This window comes from Macrotis lagotis, chromosome 5 (assembly GCF_037893015.1).
Source record: "Macrotis lagotis isolate mMagLag1 chromosome 5, bilby.v1.9.chrom.fasta, whole genome shotgun sequence".
Taxonomy (NCBI): Eukaryota; Metazoa; Chordata; class Mammalia; order Peramelemorphia; family Peramelidae; genus Macrotis; species Macrotis lagotis.
Window position 1 is genome coordinate 252,377,047 of NC_133662.1, and position 24,203 is coordinate 252,401,249.

Sequence of the window (24,203 nt, forward strand, 5' to 3'; positions counted from 1 at the left end):
TCAACCTGAACCAACATGGTAAAGATTCTTCCAGACCCAGACTTGGAAAACAGGATCCTGCCTCTGCCCAAACCCTAAGTCTCCCCCTTCCTTGCATTGGTAATTCCTCTCTTGCCTTAAGGTCTAACGACCACCCAGGTCCTCTGGTTGTTTAAAATGTTCAGTCTAACAATGTATCTTCTCCTGACAAAGTCTTAAAAAAAGGAAGCAAGATGATGAGGACAGCAACTTTCTAGAGCTCTGGATGGGGCACTGCTTCCTCAGAGATGCCAGCTACAAGGCTGGCATCATTGCAAGAGGCTGAGGCCAAGAGGAAAGAGTGGCCCCCAGTTCCTTTCCCAGTCCCCAAAGAACTGATCATTGCTATGTAGACAATGTAGGGCATGGTTTCAAAAGTCTGGACTGAAAGCCCCCTTGCAAGCTTGGTGAAGCTGAGCTCAGCCCCTCCCGATTCATCTGCTTTTGCTCTGACAATCTCAACGAAGGCCTCAGGCCCTCTTCCAACAAATCTATATCCTTCTTCCCTACATGATGGTCTCTAATTAAAAAAAATGTTCATCAGTCAACTCTGCCTCTTGTCTAGTAACTCATCCTGAGTTACTAGAATTGTCCTCAACCCCCATCACAAGAATGCTCTCCCTGCCATGGACTCTTCCTAATTAGACACCAAAGCTGGCAAGACTGCCCCACATAGACTCAGAGATGGGTAGCAGCACGGTCTCACCTTCCACAGTCACCTCAATCTCGGGCACCTTGGAGTTGCTGCCAGGGCTCCTTGCTCTCTTTGAGGACTGCAAAGCTGCAAAGCAGAACAACCAGACACTGAGCACGTGCAGCACAGGAACAAGAGGGGCAGATTGTGGGACCCCCCAAGATGGAGGGACGGGCAGAGTCAGCCTACCCAGGTTTGCCCAGGAGCCCTAAATCCCTGAGAAGCCCTTGGGGGATGAGGAGAGCTGCTCCCTTACCTTTAGTGTTGACTTTACTTGCCATTCCAGGAGGTAAATAAGAAAGAACCAGCTCTGGCCTATAAAAGAGAACAAGAACAGGTCATCTCAGCCAGCATGACTCCAGTCCACACCCCAGGGTCCTTTGGGGAACAGGAGGATGTCAGCATTGGAGCAACCCTAGAGACCGTCCAGGCCAACACACTCAGAAGGGGGGAACCTGAGGCTGCCAACACCTCCATGCCACCCAGCTCCTCAGTGACAACTTCTTTATCTCCAAAGCGCTTCTCAGAAAGAACAGGCACCCTGGGAGAATGAAGGGATTCTACACCCCCACAGATGGGGACCGCCTCAAGCAAGAGATCTACTACAAGCCCCCCCCCACCCCCCGGCTTCTCCTCAGACTTCTCAGAAAGTTTCAGTGATGACTAAAATGTGACTGAAATACTTTCCCCAAAAGATGTAAGAAGAAGCAATCTGGGGCTGCTTTGTAATTACTTCCCCACAGACATTAGTCCACGCATTATTACTTATAATAGGATCCTTAAAATACTGTCAGAATTCACTTCAGTATTCACAATACCTCTTACTCAGGCCACCTAGACAGCATTCACAAGTGTGCATTTTGTTCTAGCCAGGCCCAAGGCTATCCCCATTGAAAATAAGAGGCTTTGGTTTTCCTATATTTTCTCCAACAGCTCTCTTTCATCCCTGAAATTCAGAGAGCCAGTGCAAGCAATCTCTGAAAGCCCCTGCTGGGAATCATTCAGTCACTAAGCATTGGATGCTAATAAGGATAACAGCAATTAGTAACGATGATAAAGGTCTGAATATCAATTATGCTTTTCACACAGAAATCCTAAAGTAGTTTAGAAAAACTCCCTAATTTTTTTTGACTATATAGCTCTTGTGTCAACAGCAACAGCAAAGGCCAGATTGGTGCCAGCCCTCCCAAGGCCCTGGCAGTGTCAGTGTGGGGACTGAGTGGAGGAGGACAGGACTCACTCCACTCTCCCCTGTTCTGAGAGACTTGGGGCCTGCAGACGCCACTTACTTCTTAACCACAAACTTGATCTTGTTACTTCCACGGACAATCCTTTCAAGCCGTGGAATTCCAAACCAGGTGGGGCTTCGAAAGGGGATTCCTTCTGGCAAGCCTTCCACATAGAGGAACTCGGGGTTGGATTCAAAGACTGGGTATGGGACCTTGACAGCCTCAGTAAGTCCCAGAGCTTGAGCTAAATAATCAAAGATAACAATATTTTATTTTCTAAGTCAGACAATATTGAAATTCAGATTTCTTGCCTTTTTCCTTGAATTTTTACAACGTCCATTTCAGTGTTGCCCATGGACTATTTAACAACACAGAAGTGGACCCATTTTGCCTTGTTTGTTGCACACAGAAAAAATTTCTATTAACCATGAAGATGACTGAAACTGAAGTTATTTCTTTCATCTTACCCTACCCAAAATACAGCAAAGTCAGGTGATTCTTAATCCAAATTGGTAAAAATTCACTTTGTGAACCATTAATTCTTTAGCAATGTCTTTCTGCTAGCATGCTAGAGATAGATCAGAAATGACAAAGTTCAAGGAAAGTGAGATCTGAACTGTCAACAGTAACTAAGAGTAGGACTCCCATAATGGCTTCCTCATTTTCTGAACGTACCAAATTTCAAATTAAAAATCTCCTCCACTTGCTTCCGCAGTTTAGTAATTCGCACATTCCAATCTTCTTTTACTGGTAAAACAAAACAAAATTTAGTTAATGACTGTTTTGGGACATTACTACCTTATAACCAACCACACATGGATTTCAAAAGGTCTGAAGAAAACTATTTCCTGTGCCTAAAATACATTTTTAATCCTATGCTTTGATCCAAATATATCTGAAAATCAATCTCATAACGAAATTCAAAGGAGAGAGAAATTAAATTAGCCATTCAATGCACACACTACGGTATGGGGTTAGGGTCTTACCTGGGGTATTGGTTCGGGGCTGAGTTATTTCCGGTGTGCTGTGAGTCAGCAGCTCTGGTCTGTAATTTTAGGCACATCAGCAAATTATTTGTGAAAAGCAACGATGGAGTTCATTCTTAAATCTCCTAATGCAACTAGGTATTAATTACTGAGTGTAAGGAGCCTAATGCTAAAATAGACATTTGAAATTCAGGTTAAATTTGTCTTTTACTTCTGGTCACTAGAGGTCGGGGTGGGGTAGGAGGTGGAAAACAGAAAAAACAAAGAATGGTAAGTTCCAGCCAAGAGAATATACATCAAGGGAAATGGCCTAGATATTACAGAGATGCCCCTCCTTTTAAGACCAGTCCTAGAATGGACCCCTCATTTGTCTCTATTGAAGATTATGGAGGTCAGAGCTGAAGGCTAAAGTGAAGATCACCTAGCTGGATCCATTCATTTGACACATGCACACAACAGCCTTCAACTCACCCCACATCTGTAAGCCAGGTCCAGGACTAGCTAGATTCTGACTCAGGTTTTCTGCCGTCAAAGACCCTGCTCCTTCCATCAGACCAGATGAAGCACTCTTGGGCCACCCCAAGTCCTTCCTTTCACAAATCACTTTGGCTAGGTGCCTCTTGCTATTACCATCTCCTACTGACATCATACTTATGCCAAAACAGTAAAATGTACTCGACAGGCAACAACTTAATCAATGTCTATCTCAGAACTCTCCAGCAATGAAAAGGGTTTGGATAAAGCCTAGGTACTTGATGCTGGCTGAAATGGACTAAAATACAGACATCCATTTCTGTTACTTCTCTCTCTTTTTGTTTTGGGGGAGACAATAGGATTAAGTGTACCAGGTCACACCACTATGAAGTATCTTAGACAGGATTTGAGCTGAGATACTCCTGACTCTAGGGCTGGTGCTCTATCCACTGTACCTGCTAGCTGTCCTGATAGTTCTCATTTTTTTTTTAGTTTTTTTTGCAAGGCAATGGGATTAAGTGACTTGCCCAAGGCCACACAGCTAGGTCATTTTTAAGTGTCTGAGGCTGAATTTGAACTTGGGTACTCCTGACTCCAGGGCTGGTGCTCTATCCACTGCACCACCTAAGCCGCCACCGATAGTTCTCATTTTTAAAGGTTTCCTTCTTTCCAAAGAACTCATAATTATCTGAAGGGTTTTATAGCTGAGGGTTTTTTTTATTACTTTGTTTAAGTGATTTCATCCTTTAGGACAAGGATGTCTAAACTTCGAGGTCCACTAGGCCACTTGTTTCAACAAAAACCCATCAAGGGCCCCACATAGCACTTCACCCTGGCTGTAGGTGGGATGCCCTGGCTTTAGGAAGTGGCTTCACTGCATTCTCATGGAGCAGGCACATGCTCAGACCATTCGCCATGTTCAAGGGCAGTCCCTACAACATCCTCCACTCCTCCCCTGCCCTCATGGTTCTCAAGCCTCCACCAGAGGAAAGGCTCAATCCGATCTAGGCCAGCCTTCCTGTTAAGTAAGTTGGTTCTTCTAGCAAATTCAAAGGAGCTTCTGGAAGCTTTCTCTAGCTTGCTGTGGGGCTCCAGCCTCAGCAGCCAAGCACCCAAAGTGCAGCTCCTGCCTTCTCCTCTTCCTCCTCCTGCCAGCCTTTCCCCCAATCATCTGAGAGAAGCTTCCCTTCTCCTTCTTCCACACAAGTCCAAATGTAACATCAGCTCATGTCACAACGGAACAGCAGCCCCTCCAACTCCCAAAGTTTAAAGCTGACAGGGAAACCAGATATGGAGGCCAGAGGGATGGAGAAGCAGCAGGGCTGGGGGCATTGCAAACATCTTCCCACCAAGGCCATTTTTTTTGCATCCCAATATTAACTTACCTTTTGATCACAAACTTAATTCTGTTGCCCACTTGAATGATTTTTTCCAGCCTTGGGATCCCATACCAGGACGGACTTCTAAAAGGAATGTTTTCTGGGAGCCCTTCCACGTACAAATCATTAGGATGCGCCTCAAACTTCTGGTAAGGCACAGCCTTGGCTTCAGTGCTTCCCAAGGCCTCAGCTGAAAACAGAGAAAATCAAGAGTCTAGTTTTCACAAACACCCTTTAGTAACAAGCAGGGAAACCAAAGTCAGACTCTTAATAATAAAATTGAGTCCATATTAAGTTAACTGTATTTGTCAAGGCAGTCAACATGCATCCCCTGCAGCTACCAAGGGACTGCCACATAGAGGGAAGGCAGGGGAGGGCAAGGGGGAGATGTTCTTTTGGCCATTAATGCATTTGAGACCCCTTCTGTTGGGGGCATGGCCACCTGGCTGTTTCCCAGAAGAACCTTGCCCCACTCAGCTCAGAACATTCCCCTGGCAGGCCATCCCTTGTCCACTCTGACCACTGGCCTCTCTGGAGGCCTATCCTGATCCCTCAGGGACTCATCTATGGATTCATCATCTATGTGTGGATTTGTTCACCATTGCTTTCATGTTTTCACCACCCCACCCCCACCGTTAGAGAGACAGCACAAGATTCTAGAGAGCAGGGACCCTTGTCTTTCACTACTTTCCCAGTCCTTAGCCCAGCACACATTAGGAACTTAATAAATCCTTACTGACTGACTCCTAAATCTCATGTAGCATGAAGATGTGGGCATACTCCAAACATTCTTGACATCAATTTAATTTGATCGTTTTATAGTAAGAGTGTTTAACAGGTGTTCTCTGAGGAATTACTCTTCTGTTCACTGCATTTACTACATACTTCTCCCAGCTAAAGAGCCAGTCATCTAACTTTTTTCTTCTTTTTGTGGGCCAGGGAGAGGAGGGTGACAAAAGTTTCAAAAGATCCTTAATTTTTAATGTGACATCTCTTTTGTATAGACTATAACCATAGATTAATGTACTTACCAAATTTTTTACAGAACAGCTGATCTACCATTTTTCTTAATTTGGTGATCCTGGCGTACCATTCTTCTTTCACTAGAACAATAACACAGAGACAAAAAGAAAAATTGTGCCATTTTTTTAATTAAAAAAAAATAGGAATCAGTCAAGATTTTTTAAACTAAGGCAGACCATAATAATTTATCCCTGAGATATTTGATGCTCTTCATATAAATTACTCTTTAGAAAATGACATTTCCAAACAATCATTGAAAACCCAAAGTCATATAACCCACAAATACTCATTAAACACCCCTAGAATCAGCTATTAGAAAATCCTTTCACTTAACCATATGGTTTAGAGCACAAGGCCTAAGAAATATCTTGAGAGTGTACAACTAGTTTTCCCCAAAAGTGAGCACATTTCTTTACTACCAGGAAGGAACCAGGAAGAAAACGAGGCCCTCCAAGGAATTAACTAATTAACATTAAGTTGGAAAAAAGGGCTCTTCCATGACCCAGACAAAGGAGCTGGCCTAAAGCGGTATCCTTTCCTTCCAAGGATCCCCATATCTTCACCCACCAATATGCCTGTCTGTCAGGAAAAGTATTATTTATTATTTCTTCCAAAGGCAGCTGCTTGAGCTAGTCAATAAAATTATCTGCTTTAGTGTTTAAACTTGGAAAACCAAATCAGCCTTTGAAAGGGTCTCAGCTTAACCTCTCCTGCTATATTCTTTTTGTCTTTAGGGGGCCATGGTCATGGATGCTAAGGAGTCTCTGCCTGGAGGCACCATGTCGTCACCATCACCAGGCCCTTTTCCCCTTACTTTCTTTCTGCTCCATCTTCACAAGGGGTGCTAACCTGAATCCACCCATGCCTTCCGTCTTTCCCCATAAGAATTAAAGCTCCATGAAAAGGGATTGTCCTGTTTTTTGCATCCCTAGTGCTTTACTAGGGCCTGGGACATACGAAGAATTTATAAAGCTCAGTATTTCTCTATTTAAATTTGAGTAGAAATGCAATACATGAGACAAGTCATTGTATCACAAATACATCAGATTAAACACAAATAAGCAAACTATTCAAAATATTGACTATTCATTAATACATGAAAATAAAGTTTCAAAAATACAATTATTAAATAACAAATATTAAACTCAGACCTCCTGAAGTTGGTTTTTCTAGCTGTAAGTCTTCTCGTGTTGAATTGAGAAGTTCATGTCTGGAAAGAGAAAGGAAATATCAACTAACGAACAATTCTAATTTACAAAATTATTTAGTATTTAACTGTCAAAGTACAGTGTAAAGTAAAAAACAGTCTAGATTCCATTTAGGCCCAACTGTATACTAAATCCAAGATGGCTGAACAAATTTAATAACTCCAAATAGTAAACTATTACGTCTCACCTGTCACAGCAATTTACAAAAGTCCAGATCAGGGGGTAGCTAGGTGGCGCAGTGGATAGAGCACCGGCCCTGGAGTACCTGAGTTCAAATCCCGCCTCACACACTCAATAATAACCTAGCTGTGTGGCCTTGGGCAAGCCACTTAACCCCACTGCCTTGCAAAAGAACTTAAAAAAAAAATGAAATAGGGGCTGCTAGGTGGTGCAGTGGATAAAGCACCCACCTTGGAGTCAGGAGTACCTGAGTTCAAATAGACACTTAATAATTAATTACCTAGCTGTGTGGCCTTGGGCAAGCCACTTAACCCCATTTGCCTTGTAAAAACCTAAAAAAAAAAAATACAAAAAAAAAAAAAAAAGAAATAGACCAAAGTCCAGATCATAGCAGAGATAATTTCATATGCCAAGGTTTTATTTAAGGCATAAGGAGATGTCACTGAATTATTAGACCTAAATGGGCCCTATGCGTGAGACCTCCAACTCATAATTTAACTCTTTTTTCCTTTTTGCTTTACACCTAGCCATGCATGTATTTTAACATTCTCATTCTGTAAGAAAATTACAATGTTGTTCATATCACATCAAGAGATATACTTAGTAATATTTTTAAAGAGTCAAATTCTATTTACTTTTAAGGCAGATTTACTTTCCTAAGATATCCCTCAAAATCATTTTACTTGTCATTTAAAAGAGCTACCAAGTCTATCTTTTCAGGTTTAGAGTTTGGATTAATTAGACTTGTATGTTGCTTTATTTGTATTGAAATGAAGATGATATTTTACATAAAATTCCATCACAGTTTTAATCATTTACATTAGAGATCACCCTTCTTATCACAGCTAAGTGAAAAAGTTTGAAAGGCCTTAAAAGATGGTAGAGAACAGGGTGGCTAGGTAGCACAGTGGCCCTGGTGTCAGGAGGACTTGAGTTCAAATCCGGCATCAGACAATTACCTAGCCATGTGACCTTGGGCAAGTCGCTTACCCCATTTGCCTTGCAAAAACTAAAAAAAAGATGGTAGAAAACAAAATATGAAATACTGACAGGAACAAATGAAATTTGAAATGGCTTAAGAAAACGAGTAGACAGTGAATAAAGCACCGGCCCTTGAGTCAGGGGTGCCTAGGTTCGAATCCTAGCTGTGTGGCCTTGGGCAAGCCACTTAACCCCATTTGCCTTGCAAAAAACCTAAAAAAAAAAAGAAAGAAAAGAAAAGAAAAGAAAAGAAAAAGAAAAAGAGTAGGATAGACAAGAGAACCCCAAAGCTATGTCTCCATCAATAATCTATAAAACTGGCCTTCTGGGTAAGGAAAACGAATTAGGTCCATCATTGACCCAAAGAACATATAGCAATGACCAGATTGCTCTGGCCTGAGAGTCAACATTTATAGAAGAGCTTGTGGAAGAAAGCATGTTAAATGCATTACCACCAGGTTCTACTGACAGTTCAATGAGGTAAACTTGTACATATCATTTTGTTTTTTATTTCACAGATAAATAAGCTGAGGCAAAAGGTTCAATATTTGAACTCAGGTTACCTGAGTCCAAATACAGGATCGGGTCCACCATAATACAAGAGCCCTTCTAAAATAGTTTATTAAGGGCAGCTAGGTGGTACGGTGGATAGAGCACCAGTCCTGGAGCTAAAATAGTTTATGATTCTTTGAACAATAACTTCTACAGTCAACTACAAAATCTAAGTAACCGATTAAAAATAAAAAATATAATACCAGACAATTCTTACTTCTTAATCACAAACCGAATCCTCTCTTTTGCAAGCAAGATTCTCTCAAGACGAGGAATTCCATAGGTAGATGGCCTTCGAAAAGGAATCCCTTCAGGCAGTCCTTCCACATACAGGTCTTCCACATGAGACTGGAAGAGGGGGTAAGGGATGGCCACCGGGCCTTTGGCTTTTATAGCTTGAGCTTTGAAGAGAGAGACAGTCAGGTCAGTATATATGTCCAGTGGTCTAAAATCACTAACGAAAGACATGAGCCTTTTGGCAATTAATCATTGTTGGGGAATAGATGAAGATAATGAGCCTATTTAATACCAATGAATCGGGAGTTCTGTGGTCAAGCAAACAAAGCCAAAGTTTTCTGTTGAAACCAATGTACTGTTTAATTTTGCTTTTTAAAGAATATAGAACAGTGAACCAGCTTGTATATTTAAACCATTACTTAAGATCAATGCTGGAGAAAAATCTGAAATACAAGTATTCCTTTTAGGTTTTAGATTTACAAGAGTTTATTTTTTCTTAGTAGGACAAAGAATAGTCATTATCTTGTAGCAACTGGGAAACAAAGATTAGGGAAAAATCTTAATATTCTATTAGAAATGTAAAAAAATAAGCTTGGTAATTTTATTTTTTTACCCAACAATTAAAATAACTACAGGAATTCCTCCATTTAATATTCAAAATTCAAGAAAATGTATTCAAATATTTTCCCTTGAAATAAGCTATTTTAAAATAATCTTTATTATCTCTCCCTGCAGACCATTTCCCAATAAGCACATGTCATGCTACTTCTAAGAGGCCAACCATGTATGATTGTCATCACATCATTGGTTCCTTTAAATGTCTACAGTACCCAGAGCTTTCTGGTTACTAAGATTGCTATAAGCACCAACTCATCCTGTTCCTATGCCTTGTATCGACTCTTCTGCTTTGTTACTAAGCAGACCTGCTGCCATTCATTTATTTCAAATACAAATATCTTGATGGAATCATTTACTCAATAAGATGGTAACAGAAATGTCAGAAAAGAATTCAAAATCTCAACGGCCAATTTAGCTTCAGAATAAGGGTGGTTATCTTTGACTGGCTATTTTCAAATCTGAAGCAAAATCCTACAAAATCACTTCTCTCCAACCTTAAGCTTGTAATATATGAGGGCAATAACTTTGCTAATAAAAAAATTAAATATTTTAAGTTACGTCATTTACAAAGCAAGGAATAAAATTTTCATTTTTGTCATAATTCAGCATAATAAAATTTTTAACTTCAGTTTATGTAGAGGATTTGAAAAGGGAAATGAAACAAAAATGGCAGATGAATACTTTTATTCTGCTTCACAAAACTTATGTATGAAGGCAAGTCAAAAGTGTTTTTGATTTTCAGTGCCTTCAATAAAGACAGGAATGATACTAAAAATGTAAGAAATTATGGAGACACTATATTATTTTCCATGAAGATGACAATTTTAAAGTTTAAAAAGGTTAGGGATTAAGCACTGTTGAAAAAATGGTATTTAACATCAGAATAAGGCAATTAAGCAAAAAAAAATGAAGAAATGACTTAATTCATTAATTCAGAATTTCATTTCAGAAATTCAAGTACTAATAGAGTACATTTAATGATGAGTCACAGGTAGTCCCTCCCTTTAAAGGAACATACTATTGGACTTCAGAAAAGCCTAGAAAGACTGGCACAAACTGAGCTGCGTAAAATAAGTAGAACAAGACCATTGTACACCAACAGCAACACCGTGTGATGATCAACTACGATGGACTACCTCTTCTCAGCCAATCACTAATCAAAGACAATTCTAAAAGATTTGTGATGGAAAATATTATCTGCATCCAGAAGAATACAGACCAAAAAAGTGTACTATTTTTGATTTTTAAAATGTTTTATGTTTCTCCCCCTCATGATTTTTCCCTATTTTGTTCTGATTCTACTTTCACAACATGATTAATATGGAAATGTGTTTGGCAGTTATACGGTATAACCCCTATTAGAGTACTAACTGTCAAAGGAAAGAGAGAGAAAGGAGGAGAAAAATGTGGAACTCAAAACCTTATAAAAGGGTGACTGTCAAAAACTACCTTTGCATTTGGTTATAAAAATAAATAAATTTAATAAAAAAAAATAAAGGGAACATCTGGTTACTTAAATGTAGTAAGCAGATTCATAGATTGAAATTAACCTATTAATGGTATTTTATGAAATTAACCTATTAATGGTATTTTAGACTCTTGGAATATATTTATTGTCAACAGTCAAATGCAAAAGAAACATTTATCTGAAGACTAGTTACAGAAACTTTCAAATGGGGCACCCTGCAAATACTAAGCTGTAGCTGAACTGTTTCTTAGGTGTGAAGACAGCAATTTCTTTGGCCTCATAAAACCCACTGAAGACACCTGCCCCTTTTCTTCCTTGGAGGCGCCTCCAATGAGCTACCTTCATCTCTACTAGTCTCTTCTCCATTTGCTAGGGTCAGGTCTTGGTCAGAGGCTCCAGTTTCCTCGGTCTCCTCCAAGACCTAGGATCTGTGGCAAAGGGGTTTAGTTTACACATACCATATTTTCTTTCAAACAATTCTTCAACTTGTTTCCGTAGATCAGTAATTCGGGCATTCCACTTCTCTGAAAATGGAAAAATGTTTTATCAGAACACGAAAAAATGAACCCCCAACCAAGTGTAATGGGGTGCTCTTCACATTCACTTCCTTCAGATGTGGAGAGGAGTTAGCTCCCAGCTGAGCAATGGGCTGGTCCTGAAGAAATTATCCAACAAAGTGGATATGAGGAAAATGTCTGCTAACAAGGATTTCTCCAGTAGGTTCTCTTGATTCTCGATGCTAAATTGGCCAAGTCCTCAAGGGAGATGAAAAACACAGACACCAAAGATAATGGCATCTGTGCAAGGTTTCAGGTGGCAATGAAGGCAAGATCCCAATTTCCTAACTCCCAGGTGAATTTTCTTTGTTATTAAACTCTGTCTTTCTTCCTATGCGATTGCACTTTAAAATATAAGGATGGTGTGGCCCACTTAGTTAAGACTACTAATTTCTAGGAAGAATAGTAATTAAATATTTAAAATAGTCTTCCAAAACTTGTAAAAATGCCAAAACATTTAAAAATTATAAACACATGTTAGGCAAAGTACACAAATGGGTCCCCCCTTCAGTCACTTCAGCAAGAAGCAAAGCATTTGGGATCTAAGAATTCCAGACACCTAGGAAATGTCAAAATATATAAATGGGAAGATTTACATCACTTAAAATACAAATTTCCAAATGATTTAGCTTTATTTCATATACCCAGTAGAGCTTCACTGGGGCCTAACAAAGCAAGATAGACAAATTCAACACTTAATGTAAAATAGGAGAAACCAAATAGTTTAGGGAATGCTCTATTTTTTGCACGTATCCATAATGTCTTTCTTTCCTTCCATCATCAAATTAAGACAAATTCAAGTAAGATGAGGCAATGATTCTAATGAAAGCCATAATCATAAGGAGCTAATAAGAAAATGCCTTTTAGTTATATGTAAAATAGCCCTTTAAAGAAGATCAGATTCACAGACAAGAATACTGAGTTTGCAAAAGTCTTTCCTGGTGAATCTCTTCTAAAAAAAGATTTCAGCTCAAATCCAGACATTACCAATTCAAATGAAAAGGGGTCATTTAAAGTGGCACACAACTGAAAAAGACAAATTGTTCTTGCAAAACAAAACAGCTGGAGGCCCCCTAAATGGGTGGTGTTGAGGGGGAGACAAGGTTAGTTTCAAGAGACTCAGTCATGGGTCTGAGGCGGTCCCCAGTGGCTCGCTCCCCAGATGTTGGGTCAGCCATTTGGGGCTCTTCCCAGTTAGTATCCTTGGGGCCCCACAAGGAGGTGGCACCAGCTCTAGTGGGCATCCCTGCCACTGTCCGGAAGCAAGAGATGCCTTGGCTCTCATCCTCACTCCCTCTCCCAAGTATAGATGTGTGAATGTCAACACCCGTTTCTACTTTAGATTTTTATTAGGTGGGAGACCATTGCTCTTCAAGGGTCTCCAAATGCTTTTATAGAAAATAAAAACCCTAAGCTTTCTTAGACCTTTTAATGCCACGAAGATGAAGGAATGCCTGAGCTGATTTTCTAAAAGATCAATCCACAGCAATAACTTCTTTGAGTGTCTGGTTCAGAGAATTCTACATGTGCTCAATCCACCATTTCCCACAGCCCAAACAAAGGACAAGAAATCAAAAGGAAAACGCATGTCGCCATTTTAACGTAAAACTTACCAAAATTGAATTCCCTCACTTTTCTTTTTCCAGCATTGGCAGCCTCATTGACTGGCTCAGTGTTCTTTGGTTTCTTGCTGGGTGGTGAATAGTCGTCATCTTAAAAGGAAAAAGCAATAGTCATTGCTAGAAGTGTCCAGAAATTTAGAAATCCAAGGATAATAAAAAAAGGCTCCACAATTTAACAACTGTCAATCCATGAGAAAACATGCTACTTTTGAAGTCATTTCAAATGCAGCTTTTACTGTTTTTATTTTCCTGCATCAGAATTGTTAACATTTCAATGGTCACACATGGTCAAATCTGGTTACCTGACAGCAAGCCCAAAAACGTATGACAAAAACAGGGGATGACAATGATGGGTAACCAAAGCTACCATCAACATCTGAGTCATCAAATGGAGTTCTGATGCATTAATTAGTATTAGGTGATACTGTTTGCTGAACAGATGAATTTTCTGAAAAGAGGCAGACCATAAAAGAAACCTTCTGTGAGAATGACCAAGAGTGTACCTTTTGCATAGCAGACTAACAGTAGGGATTCAGCTGTTGTGGAAAATGTTACCTAGTGGAGACCCAAATTTATTTTACTATAGACTACTGCTTTTTCTCATTTTAAAAAGCACAAATGTTTTTCTACCAAGCCACAATGGCCTTGCCTTCAATGCTGAAGTAGCTGGTGCCAAGCCCTCTCCCACAGGTGGCTCCAGTTGGCATCTTGCTGGGAGCTGGGGTCAATTTTATGAAGCCCTGGCACAGTGCCTCCCACAGGTCTCAGGGATCCCTTTGCACTTCTAGCCATGTCTGTGTTTCCCTTACCTCACAAAGGCCCCAAAGATTGTTTTGGGGGGGAGTTAAGGTCAGGGAGGGTCAAGCACCCCAGAAAACCCACAGAGCAGGTGTGACTGAAGTCCATTCCCATGAGAGGCTTATCATGGGACTGACAGGAGTTCGAGGTGCTCATACATAAAAGAGGACTACAAAAACAAAGTTAACTTTTGGAGACAAATAGAACCTTTGTTAACTAAACAGGAGTGGCGGAGGAAGCAGTGCCCATGGATCAAACAGAACCGATGCCCACCCACCCTTCTGGGGGTAAGCCTGCTCCACCAATGCCAGGACAAGTCACATAAACAGACTCCACCTGGGACCTTAAGGGATGTGTGTGGGGGGGTCTCCCTCTTTCTAAAGGCAGCAGCCTCAACAGCCCACCCATCTCCACTCAGGTCCTGTGGGGTCAAGTAAAATAGTGATCACACAACAGCCCTTCAAATCCCAAGATAGCCCAAGTCTTTCTTCTTCAGGTTTCTTTTTGAGTTTCTAACCAATGACCTCCAACATCACTGAAGGAAATGATCACCATTTGACAGTCCTGGTAACCTTCCCTAGATAGGTCACCTCTTATCTAATGGAGGTAAGGCTGCCCACTTCATTCCCCTGGCATCTCAGATAATCACCAAGGCATAGGGGAACAGGGAGCTCCCGCACGTTAAGGATCACAAATGTTTTGCATTACGTAGCCACAGCATTATGATTCACCCTACTCCCCTGCCCCTTAGCAAGTTCAGAGGAGCAAAAGCAGTTTTTGATAAGTTACTAATTAGGAGGGTAAATGGTAAGTTAACGGTACCCATAAACTAGGCAGATACCTTCACTTGGACAAATATTTCTTAAAAATAAATGAGAAAAAATTTAAATTCAAGTTTACCTCAATATTTAAAAGGGTTTTTTTACCTCAACTAAAAATTCCTTTGACCTTCAACCTATTAAAAATTTTATAATTTAATGATAATTTAAATTTTATGAATTTAAAGTAACTTGGTAAGAATGAGGTGGGGGGGAGGGAAGGGGTAAAAGAACGAAAAACATAAAATGGCCTACTGCACTGTTCAGAATCCAGAAAACGGCCACTCCAAGCAACACAAAGGACAGAAGGACGATGAAATGACAGGTGTAGGACAGCCCAGACCCCCCCCAGAGCTTCCCATTCAGGCTAAGGTGTGTGGGAAAGGAGAAGAGGGAGAGCTATCAGTGAGCTCCCTCAACTCCACTGAAAAGGAGTGTACCACTGTGGGTAGGCCACTGGTAAAGACAGGAAAAAAAGGCAGAGCAGAGTGGACCCACAAGTTGACCCCCGGGGTCAAACTATCTTATTTAAAGTTACAGTTCTAGCAGACAGATTCTCAAATCCACTGATGTAAAACAAATATTAAAGGATGGCATAAGACAAGATTGCAGAATATTAAAATAATAACAGACATGGTTGGTGACATCACATTTTCTTGGAGAGACAAGAGACCCAAAGTTCACACCTGCTACAATGGAGGAAGTCTAAAGGAAAATGATGATGAAATGCCAAATGCTCTTTTGGATATTTAGGACTGGGAAACCTCTTCTTCCCCTAATCCTGGGAGTCCTGAGGCTCTGTTATAGTCTCTTTTCTCTTCTCCCTATCTATTTCTCTGGGTGATTTCATTGCTCCCATGGATTCAATTATCATGTCTATGCTGGTGATTCTAAATCTATCTAACTTCTTCCTATCCTCCAGTCTCATATCTGCATCTCACAACTACAAGTCCTAGCAACATCTTTATCTTGTCAAGAGCCCCACCATCCTTCACTATTACCCAAGACTTCAACTTAAGATGTCATTCTCACCCCCCCCCAATACTGAATCTCTTGCCAAGGACTGTTGATTCAACCTTCCAACCCTCTCTCACACCCGTCTTCTCATCTTCTGACGCTGCTGCCATTCTGGCACAGATCTTCACCGCCTCACCCCTGGACCACTGCACTGGCATGGAATGGAATCCAGTCTCCACTCCCATGGTAACCTGATCTTCTAAAGAGGTTCTGATCATGCATTCTCTCTCCCCACACCTCCATCCAGAAACTTGCTTTTTTTGCTTCCAAAATCAAATATAAAGTTCTGTTGGGTGTTTGCAGCCTGTAAGCATCATCTCCTGCACCTGGAATTCTTTTCCTTCTCTCTTTCTCCGGTCTCCCTAGCTTCCTTTAAGGCCTTTCTGAATCTCCTTAAATTAAGTTTTCTTTCCCAAGTTGATTACCTCCAATTTCTGGGTTTCTGTCTTCTCTGCACACACAATTGTTGGCACAGCATCTCTCCCTTTAAAGCCTGGGAGCTTCTGGAGAGCAGGAACTGGTGTTTATGTTTCTTTTTATCTCTAAGTGTGGAGCCCAGGGTCAAGAGCTGCTCAATAAATTCCCGAATGTTGATAAAACATCTCTTACATGGATAGGCAACTCCTTCATGATTATCATCTTGGACAGTTAACTGGGGTAGTGAGAGGTGAAATGACTGGCCCTTGGTCCAAGAACTAGTATGGGTCAAAGATGGACACTGAATCCAGGTCTTCCTTACTCCCTGGACAGCTCTCCTGAGAGTCACTAAATACTGTTCAAATGATATTGTCCAACTTACTAGCTGTCTGCTTCTTCATTTGATCTCCAAGTATCAGTCAGCTGAGTTGTCCATATTAAAATTTAAAAGGTTACAATCCTAAATTTTCCCTGAGAATGTTCGTCAGCATTTCAAAGCAGGTAGTGTTCACAAACAAGAGTAAACTCTCACAATCCTTTTAAAAAAAGGATGGAAGTTGCTGGTTTCTCTCCCACCTTTTCCAAAGGTCTGACCCTTGAAATAATCAAATTCAGGTTTTGTCTTTTTTTTTTTTTTTAATGACATCATGACATCTGTGATATCTCAGCACTGGGGAGCAGCCTATTTTTGAAATGAGAAAAAAAAATAAAACACCACAGATTGCCACAAATTCTTCCATGCTAAAAACAAGCTATCATTAACTCTTGACTAATGAAAATCGAGAATGCAGTCACTTCAAAGTATCCCTTAGCATGGTTTTTGTTACTTTTGAAAAGGTGAGGTACTAAAGTAAAATTAAAATATAGTTCTATTTGCCCAAACTCCAACTTTTCAGGCATGAATTTATCATATTTATCCATGTTCAGGCCCGACAGATAAATGTTAAGAGAAATTTAATTTTTTCCTTTTTTTTTTTTTATTCAGGAAATATTATCTTCACTTTCTTGGGTCCCCCCCAAAAGCTGATAACTATCATTTTGAGCTAAAATGTTCCTTTAATCTTATTTTCTCAGCTCTCTGATCAGAGTTGCTTAGAAAGTCCCTCATAATGTCATAGAAATTTGGAGATGGAAGTGACCAAAGAACCTCCTCTAAGTCTAAGCTACCCATTACAAAGGGCATCAAACCCTAAGAGAAGGTTGCAATTGTAGTCATAGAACCAAAATTAATGAGTCCTGGGAATTAACCTGGACCTGCAGACTTCTTATCCTATTCTATTTTCACCAAATATGAAAAAAACAACAACCCAACTTTCTAATGAGTGATTGCTGCTTTCAAGAGTCATTACTGGGTTATTTTCATAAATCAAGACATGAGCTCGGAGGTACCAGGTGTGAGGTATGGGCAAAGGTTCATATGGCACTATCTCCACTGACAACCAACTGAATATCCTTAGTTCCAATTACCTGCCTGGAGAAAAAGGCAGGAAAAGGAGGAGATGGAGGGAGAAATTTAAAGTTGTCCAAAGAACAACTTCCCTAATTTCCAGACTACTCAAATAACTCTGTATCTAGATAGATTACAGTCAGGAAAGAATAGCTAATTCCAGGCTAAACAATCTCTTCTACCTAAGAGACCATTCCTCTCCATAATGAACATTCTGGTCATGGCACACTCTGTGTTTTCTTTCTCATCATCAAATTCTTCAAGCTCCCCATACTATGTATGGCATAGAAACATCAAGATAAAATTAAAATGAAATGCAAAATGTAACATATGGCAGTGAAACATACTTGACATAGTAATCATTACAGTCAATATTAGCTTGTTCATTCATACTTTTCCTGCATCTTTCAAATAAATGGAAGATTTTTTTTCCACTGTAATTGCTTTCAAAGTCTGAAATCCTCTGATATTCCCATTTTAAAAAAACCAACTGGCTGTGTCTTTCCTTGATTGCTCAGCAGCTGTAGAAACGACAAAAACAGAATTCTCAACAACTAACAAAAATAACATTCATCCTAACTCTGAACACTGCACTAGCCTTAGAGGATGAGGAGCTGCATCACAAATAAAGTGACGCCTATCACAAGCATCCTGTCAGCTTCTCCCACCTTGTTTAGACAGCTAAAGGGGGGGGGGGAACTACCCCCAAACCCACTACCATATCTCAGAATAGGGATCATGGAACTCCCATCGTCACTGGTGCCAATGAGTATGATGTGGTGGCATCTCTTAATCAAATTGGGGGCTTCTTTCTGGCTAACCTGAAAAAAAATGTCTTGGAGTGCCCATACAATTCTGTGCAATACTTGTGCAGACTGGAAAGTTCCATTTGGAGGGACTGCAGCATGAAGTGGTTCTGAAGTATGCAGTCACTTTTTTCTATTCTTGGGTAAAATGCACTCTAGAAAGCCTGGCTAATCATTGCAGGAATGGGTGCCAGGGGTTACCAGGGAGACAAATTCTAGATATCAGTACACATTTGTTCCCACTAATGGAAAAATAAATCAAAGTTTACATTTTACTGACAGTGGGTTTATTTTCAAAGAACAATATAGTGTTGATATCAAAGTTAAATGTATCTGTTGAAGTATCCAAATAAATATATATTGGCAAAATGTCTCAAAAAGGCTTTTAAAATATAATTTAAAAAAGTTCTTATAGGTAATTCATAAGCTACTAGACTAAGATTTGATTCTAAAACATTAGAGGTTTTAGAATATTCTAAATTTGAAAATTCCCATAGTCTTATGTATGGATCCAGCATGGTCACTGTCTGAACTGCCATGCTGACATCTATTGTATTTGCTGGCAAGTGTCCAGAACCATTCTGCTTAAGTGAGCAATTTGGTTTGACTAAGGAATACCCACCCAAGGAAAGCACTAGGCCAACTGTTAGAAAAGTGCATTTTCAAAGATCAGCTAAATTCTGACCCATCCCCCTGGTCAAACTGGGGTTATCTGGCCACTGGACCTAATCAACAACATCGGAGAGCTCCTCACAAACTGAGAGGAGCTAATCCAGGAGATAGCTAGCTCCAGCTGGAAAGACCGAGAAAGGCTCAAAGGGGTCAATCTAGTCATGTGCAAGGAACCACCAGATCAAAGCAAAACCACAAGGGACTGGTTCTATCTCTGAAGTGGTACCTCCATTGAGGAAATCCAAGTTCTTCTGAATTACTAAAGAACACTACTGGTCCTTGTAGGGAAAGGTCCAACAACAGTAACTATTAAAGGTGGAAATCACATCGGTCCTGTGGCCACCTCAGACAAGAAAACACACACACACACACACACACACACACACCCCATGTCAAGACACCCAGCTACTGGGAGGGCAGAAGTAGAGCTAATTTCATGAGACAACACACAACTAAACTCATGCCTAGGGCCATACTACATAATCCAGACAATAGGCATTTATGTACACCCACATTCACACAGATTGAATCTTACCAGATGCTGTCTTTAAGTATACGAATTGAACTCAGAAAAGTTTTTACTTTTGTCTCTCAAAGCACAATACAAAGACTTGGAAACAGGAGTAAACTCAACCACCTTTTATTCCTTAGGCAGGCTGCCTAATACCAGTATGACACGTTGACAGCCCAGGAAGATGGCAGCCATCAGTTTAAAAACAACCAACTCCTTCAGGTTGCTATTAAGAATAGAAATGATAACACTGCCATCATCGAAGCTTGCTACTAACTGGGCCAGCACTGAATCTTTGATCTGAACAAGTATGTACAAGTAACAGGGCAACATTTCAGCCAGTTCTAAAAGCACATTAGAGGCAGTAACCTAAGGCACCAAGTCCTTTCTGGAAGACCTCCTTCTACGCCGCAAAGGGAGGCTGTGGCTCTTCTGTGGGTGGAAGGGCAGCCCCAAGGCCAACTGGCAGACTGAGGTCAGAACTGCCACGCAACCTGATCACAGCTACATCCATGACCTGTCTCTGCCTTCTCTTAGCCCAGTCTACACACAGTAGAAGGCGACCAGGGAGAGGCTTCCTGCTGCCTTGATGACTAAAACAAAGTACTCAAATGCAATTGATTATTCACTCCCTTTAAAAAAAGATCAGCCGGGGCAGTTAGGTGGCGCAGTGGATAGAGCACCAACCTTGGAGTCAGGAGGACCTCGAGTTCAAATCCAGCCTCAGACACTTAATAACTGCCTAGCTGTGTGACCTTGGGCAAGTTATTTAATCCCATTGCCTTAAATAGAAAAAAAAAAATTAAAAAAGATCAGTCAAATGAAAAGAAGAGAATGTAATTCAGATGTATTTCAGGTTTTCTCTAATTTTTAAGAAATTTGCCATTTCTAGGATATTTTAGCAATTTCTGACACACACCCTTTATTTTCTTTAGCAACAGATTCCCTTGGTCATCACTTTTTCTCCTCCAGACTGAGACTACCCCCAGAATAGATTTGGCATAGCTCTATAACAAGGGCTCGGGCCTGGGGAGCACCATCTTGGAGTGATCCTGGTTTGTCCCGGTTCTCTCTTAGTGTAGGTCCCACACGAGTCTTCTGCAGCCCTAATTTCCTACAAGACACAGACTCTAATGGCTACTGTCCAAAAGGGAAAGGTAATTTCTGCTCCCTTAGTTGATTTTTGCCATTAGCCTTGTTCTTGACCCTCCTCTCCAGGGCTCTGGAACATTTTGTTAACAGGACACACTCTACCAGTTAGGATTCCAGTAAAGAGAATTACTTATGGTCAATCACCAACCAAATATTACTGGGAGCTCACTTACTTATAATAAGCTCATCACTAGGTGATAAATATCTTGGACATGGTGACATCAAATTGTAAAAAGGAAAGAAAAACTTTATTTTGGAGGGGGGGGTAGGGAATCAGGGTTAAGTTGACTTGCCCAAGGTCACACAGGTAGTAAACATATGACCGATTTTGAACTCACGTCCTCCTGATTCCAGGGCAGGCACTCAATTCACTCAGATACCTAGCTACTCCAGGAATTTCAATTTCAAAACTTGCTCTTAAATAAAGCTTATTTGATGAAAACTGGGACCTTACAATATCTTTAAATTTTCTTTTGAATTATGAATCAAGAAGATAATGATCAAAAGACTCTTGGGGGGGAGGGGAAGGGGGGAGAGGTGTAGAGATCTGGGATTCCATGGCTGTCCTGCGCTCTGGAGAGGGGGTGCTTTCTCTTCCTTGGACAAAAGGAGGCGCCAGCAAGAGGAAGGGAGAGTGCCTGGGACTATCCCATAAAGGCCATGCCCCATGGCCAGGCTCCTTTCAGGGCACTCTTGTCCAATGATCTCTTCTGAATCTTTCTCAGCTACGTGTTCAAAGCAAGGAGACCCCCCCCGCACCTGTTTTCCTTCAGACTGGCATCCTCGACCCTGGCCTGAATGTTAGAAGCATGCACACACAAAGCTGAATGGGGGACAATGTCATGGAGAGAGAGAGCGATTCCCGATCAGTTCAAACACATGCATTGGCAGAGAAGGCAAGCACAGGCTGCACCCCGGCGGCACGTCCTTCACCTGCCCCCAAGTGTGGCCCTGTCTGGGGCCGAGGCCTTCTCACCTGATAATCCAGAGACCTCAAAGGGCTCTCTCTGGAGCCCCCCGAGCCCCCATGCATGCACAAGCCCAGCCAAGGGGAGAGCACACTGTTGTCACAGCCTCAACCTCTGTCAATTTGGCTCCAGGAACCCTTAGAGACCATTTGCTAAATTACACAAGGATTGTCATGACTCATTTTTAAACTCACAAATCTTTTAAAGGAGCAGTGTTGTTTTTAAGATCTCTGAGCTACAGCTAGAAATAATATTGAAATGTGGGGGTTCATCTTAGGAAAGAGACAGAGAAAATATTACAAAATGGAGCTCCAAAGAGACATACATATATACATAAAGACTTATATACGTACATCTCTTCACTAAATTAAAAATACTTTGGGGATAAGGGGAAAAAACCCTAAGGGAGTATGAATCTGCTACAGTATTTGCAAAGGTTTCATGCAATCATTTAATGAACAAGCAGAATTTCTTCATCAAAAAAGATTTCTGATCTCCCCTTTGTACTACTACATTGAGAGATGGAATGATCTGGTGAGGTGTGGTCTAGTCATGTTTTTGGTGGTGGTTAGTTATGCTTTGGGCTTGTTCAAAGGATGGTTTCTTTTAGGTCCAACCTGTGGGCTGGTGCCAGTTTGCATGGCATAGCTAGGAAAATCCCACAGTATTGGGGGCCCTGGCGGCAGCCTGGGCTCAGTCCCACATACACACGTACAGAGTCTAATTTTGTCCAAACATCCTCTACAAAGAATGAGATGCAGAGTTTGCAATGTGAACGTGACAAGGTCTTCTATGGCTAGAGTCAAATTGTTGAATTAAGGCTTTTAGACAACTAACCTTCAATAGTCACCTCAACTTCAGGGTCCTCACTTGTTTCTGAAGGGGCATGCTGGGTAGAATCTTGAAAAAAATAAAATTCTAAAATGACATTCATTATTAAGCATTCTCCACATTTCCCAACATTTTCCAGCTTTGATATTCAAACAGCAGCCTTTCCTGAGAGCCCACTGACATTTTAATGTATTCTGTGCACACTGTTTGTAAAGCCAAACAAAAATAGAAGGTCATAAAGCCTTTTTAGAGGCATAATGGGGAGTGGGGGGGTGGGTGGGAAGGAGAGGCTTTCAGCTTCTAACAAGTGCAGAGATATTTTCATTTCTGTAGTCAGCAAATTTTTGTTATTGGCTTAATAGGATTAAAATAATCTTAGATATTTTCCCATTTTCACCACTTTTACTGGAGCAAAAAAAAAATTCTTTCTACCTTGTCGTCGATATTTTCCCTCTTGTCTTTCTTAAGATAGGAGTGATTTTTATTGTAATTCAATAATTTTCTGTGACAACACATTATAATATCAAGAAAGAAGAATTATGACAAATATATCTAGTGCCTCTGGGGGGGGGGGAAGGCTTAAATAAATGACAGAAAATAAACAGCATCAAAAGACCCTGTGGATACTCTCTAGTGTGACTAGTTGCATTCAGACTCACACAACTGCACTACATACCACTAGAACTAAATACAAGTCAAATTCCATTATAATGAAATCCTGTATATATATATATATATATATATATATATATATATATATATATATATATATATACACACACACACACACATATATATATATGTATATATAAAATAAGAGAGAACCTTTCCAGAGAGCCCAGAAATGGCAGTGAATGACAACATTCCAAAACAATGAAATAACTTCGGTCCCCCCCTTTAAGTTGATTATAATGGTATCTGACCTGTATGTTTCGCACTCTGTGTCTACACTGGCGCACTTTCCCTCAGGGTCAAAGTCTAGAAGACACTTTCACATATTTAAGAAATTAAGTTCACATGTACCCTCACTTGGCATGTCCTTCTCGTTAACAAGATAGCATGTCAACAGGAAGAGACTCAAACTACCACTTGAAATATGGGGTCCGGCAGTCTCCCCCAGAGGGTTGAGGGAAGTATTGGAGAAAGAGAAAAGAAAAAAACAAGGAAGCAAAAAGGTGAGAATGTCAGAGCAAAACTGGCTTTTTTGTCCAAAAAGAGTAACCCCACAGGCTCCAGTTTTCTGGTGAGAAAATGTTCAAGAAAAATGGCTCCCCGAGTCAGAGATCTCTGCAAGCAGTTGAGAAGGTGGCGGGAAGCTGCCTCCAGGAGAGAGAGGACCTACAGATTTACAAGAAGAAAGGCTCATCACTAGGTGGTGAGCTTAAGAAATCAAACCAACTGGAGGGCCAAAAGAAAAAAGTGAATTACTTGCCCATACTCCAAGCAGGCGGCAGACTTCTAAACTGTCTATCTAACAGAAAACTTTTATGTCTCTATGATATGTTTCTTAAAGTCTGGAAAATCGCCTTGATTCATTTGT

General features: G+C 40.7%; 1 protein-coding gene across 17 annotated transcripts in view; it reads right to left on the reverse strand.

The window, feature by feature from the left end:
* The window catches only part of GTF2I (general transcription factor IIi), an 86,502-nt gene that overhangs the window by 14,615 nt on the left and 47,684 nt on the right, over positions 1 to 24,203 (reverse strand). For 10 of the 17 annotated variants that reach the window (XM_074189361.1, XM_074189362.1, XM_074189354.1 and 7 more), the window contains 12 exons: positions 22,670 to 22,732; positions 13,218 to 13,316; positions 11,506 to 11,571; positions 8,942 to 9,125; positions 6,955 to 7,013; positions 5,812 to 5,883; positions 4,787 to 4,970; positions 2,928 to 2,986; positions 2,617 to 2,688; positions 2,002 to 2,185; positions 969 to 1,027; positions 725 to 799 (listed from right to left, as the gene is read on the reverse strand). In XM_074189361.1, coding sequence (XP_074045462.1) covers positions 725 to 799; positions 969 to 1,027; positions 2,002 to 2,185; positions 2,617 to 2,688; positions 2,928 to 2,986; positions 4,787 to 4,970; positions 5,812 to 5,883; positions 6,955 to 7,013; positions 8,942 to 9,125; positions 11,506 to 11,571; positions 13,218 to 13,316; positions 22,670 to 22,732 — 1,176 coding nt within the window. The remainder of the gene's footprint in view (positions 1 to 724; positions 800 to 968; positions 1,028 to 2,001; positions 2,186 to 2,616; positions 2,689 to 2,927; positions 2,987 to 4,786; positions 4,971 to 5,811; positions 5,884 to 6,954; positions 7,014 to 8,941; positions 9,126 to 11,505; positions 11,572 to 13,217; positions 13,317 to 22,669; positions 22,733 to 24,203) is intronic. The other 7 variants (XM_074189365.1, XM_074189358.1, XM_074189364.1 and 4 more) reach the window with 1 other exon arrangement.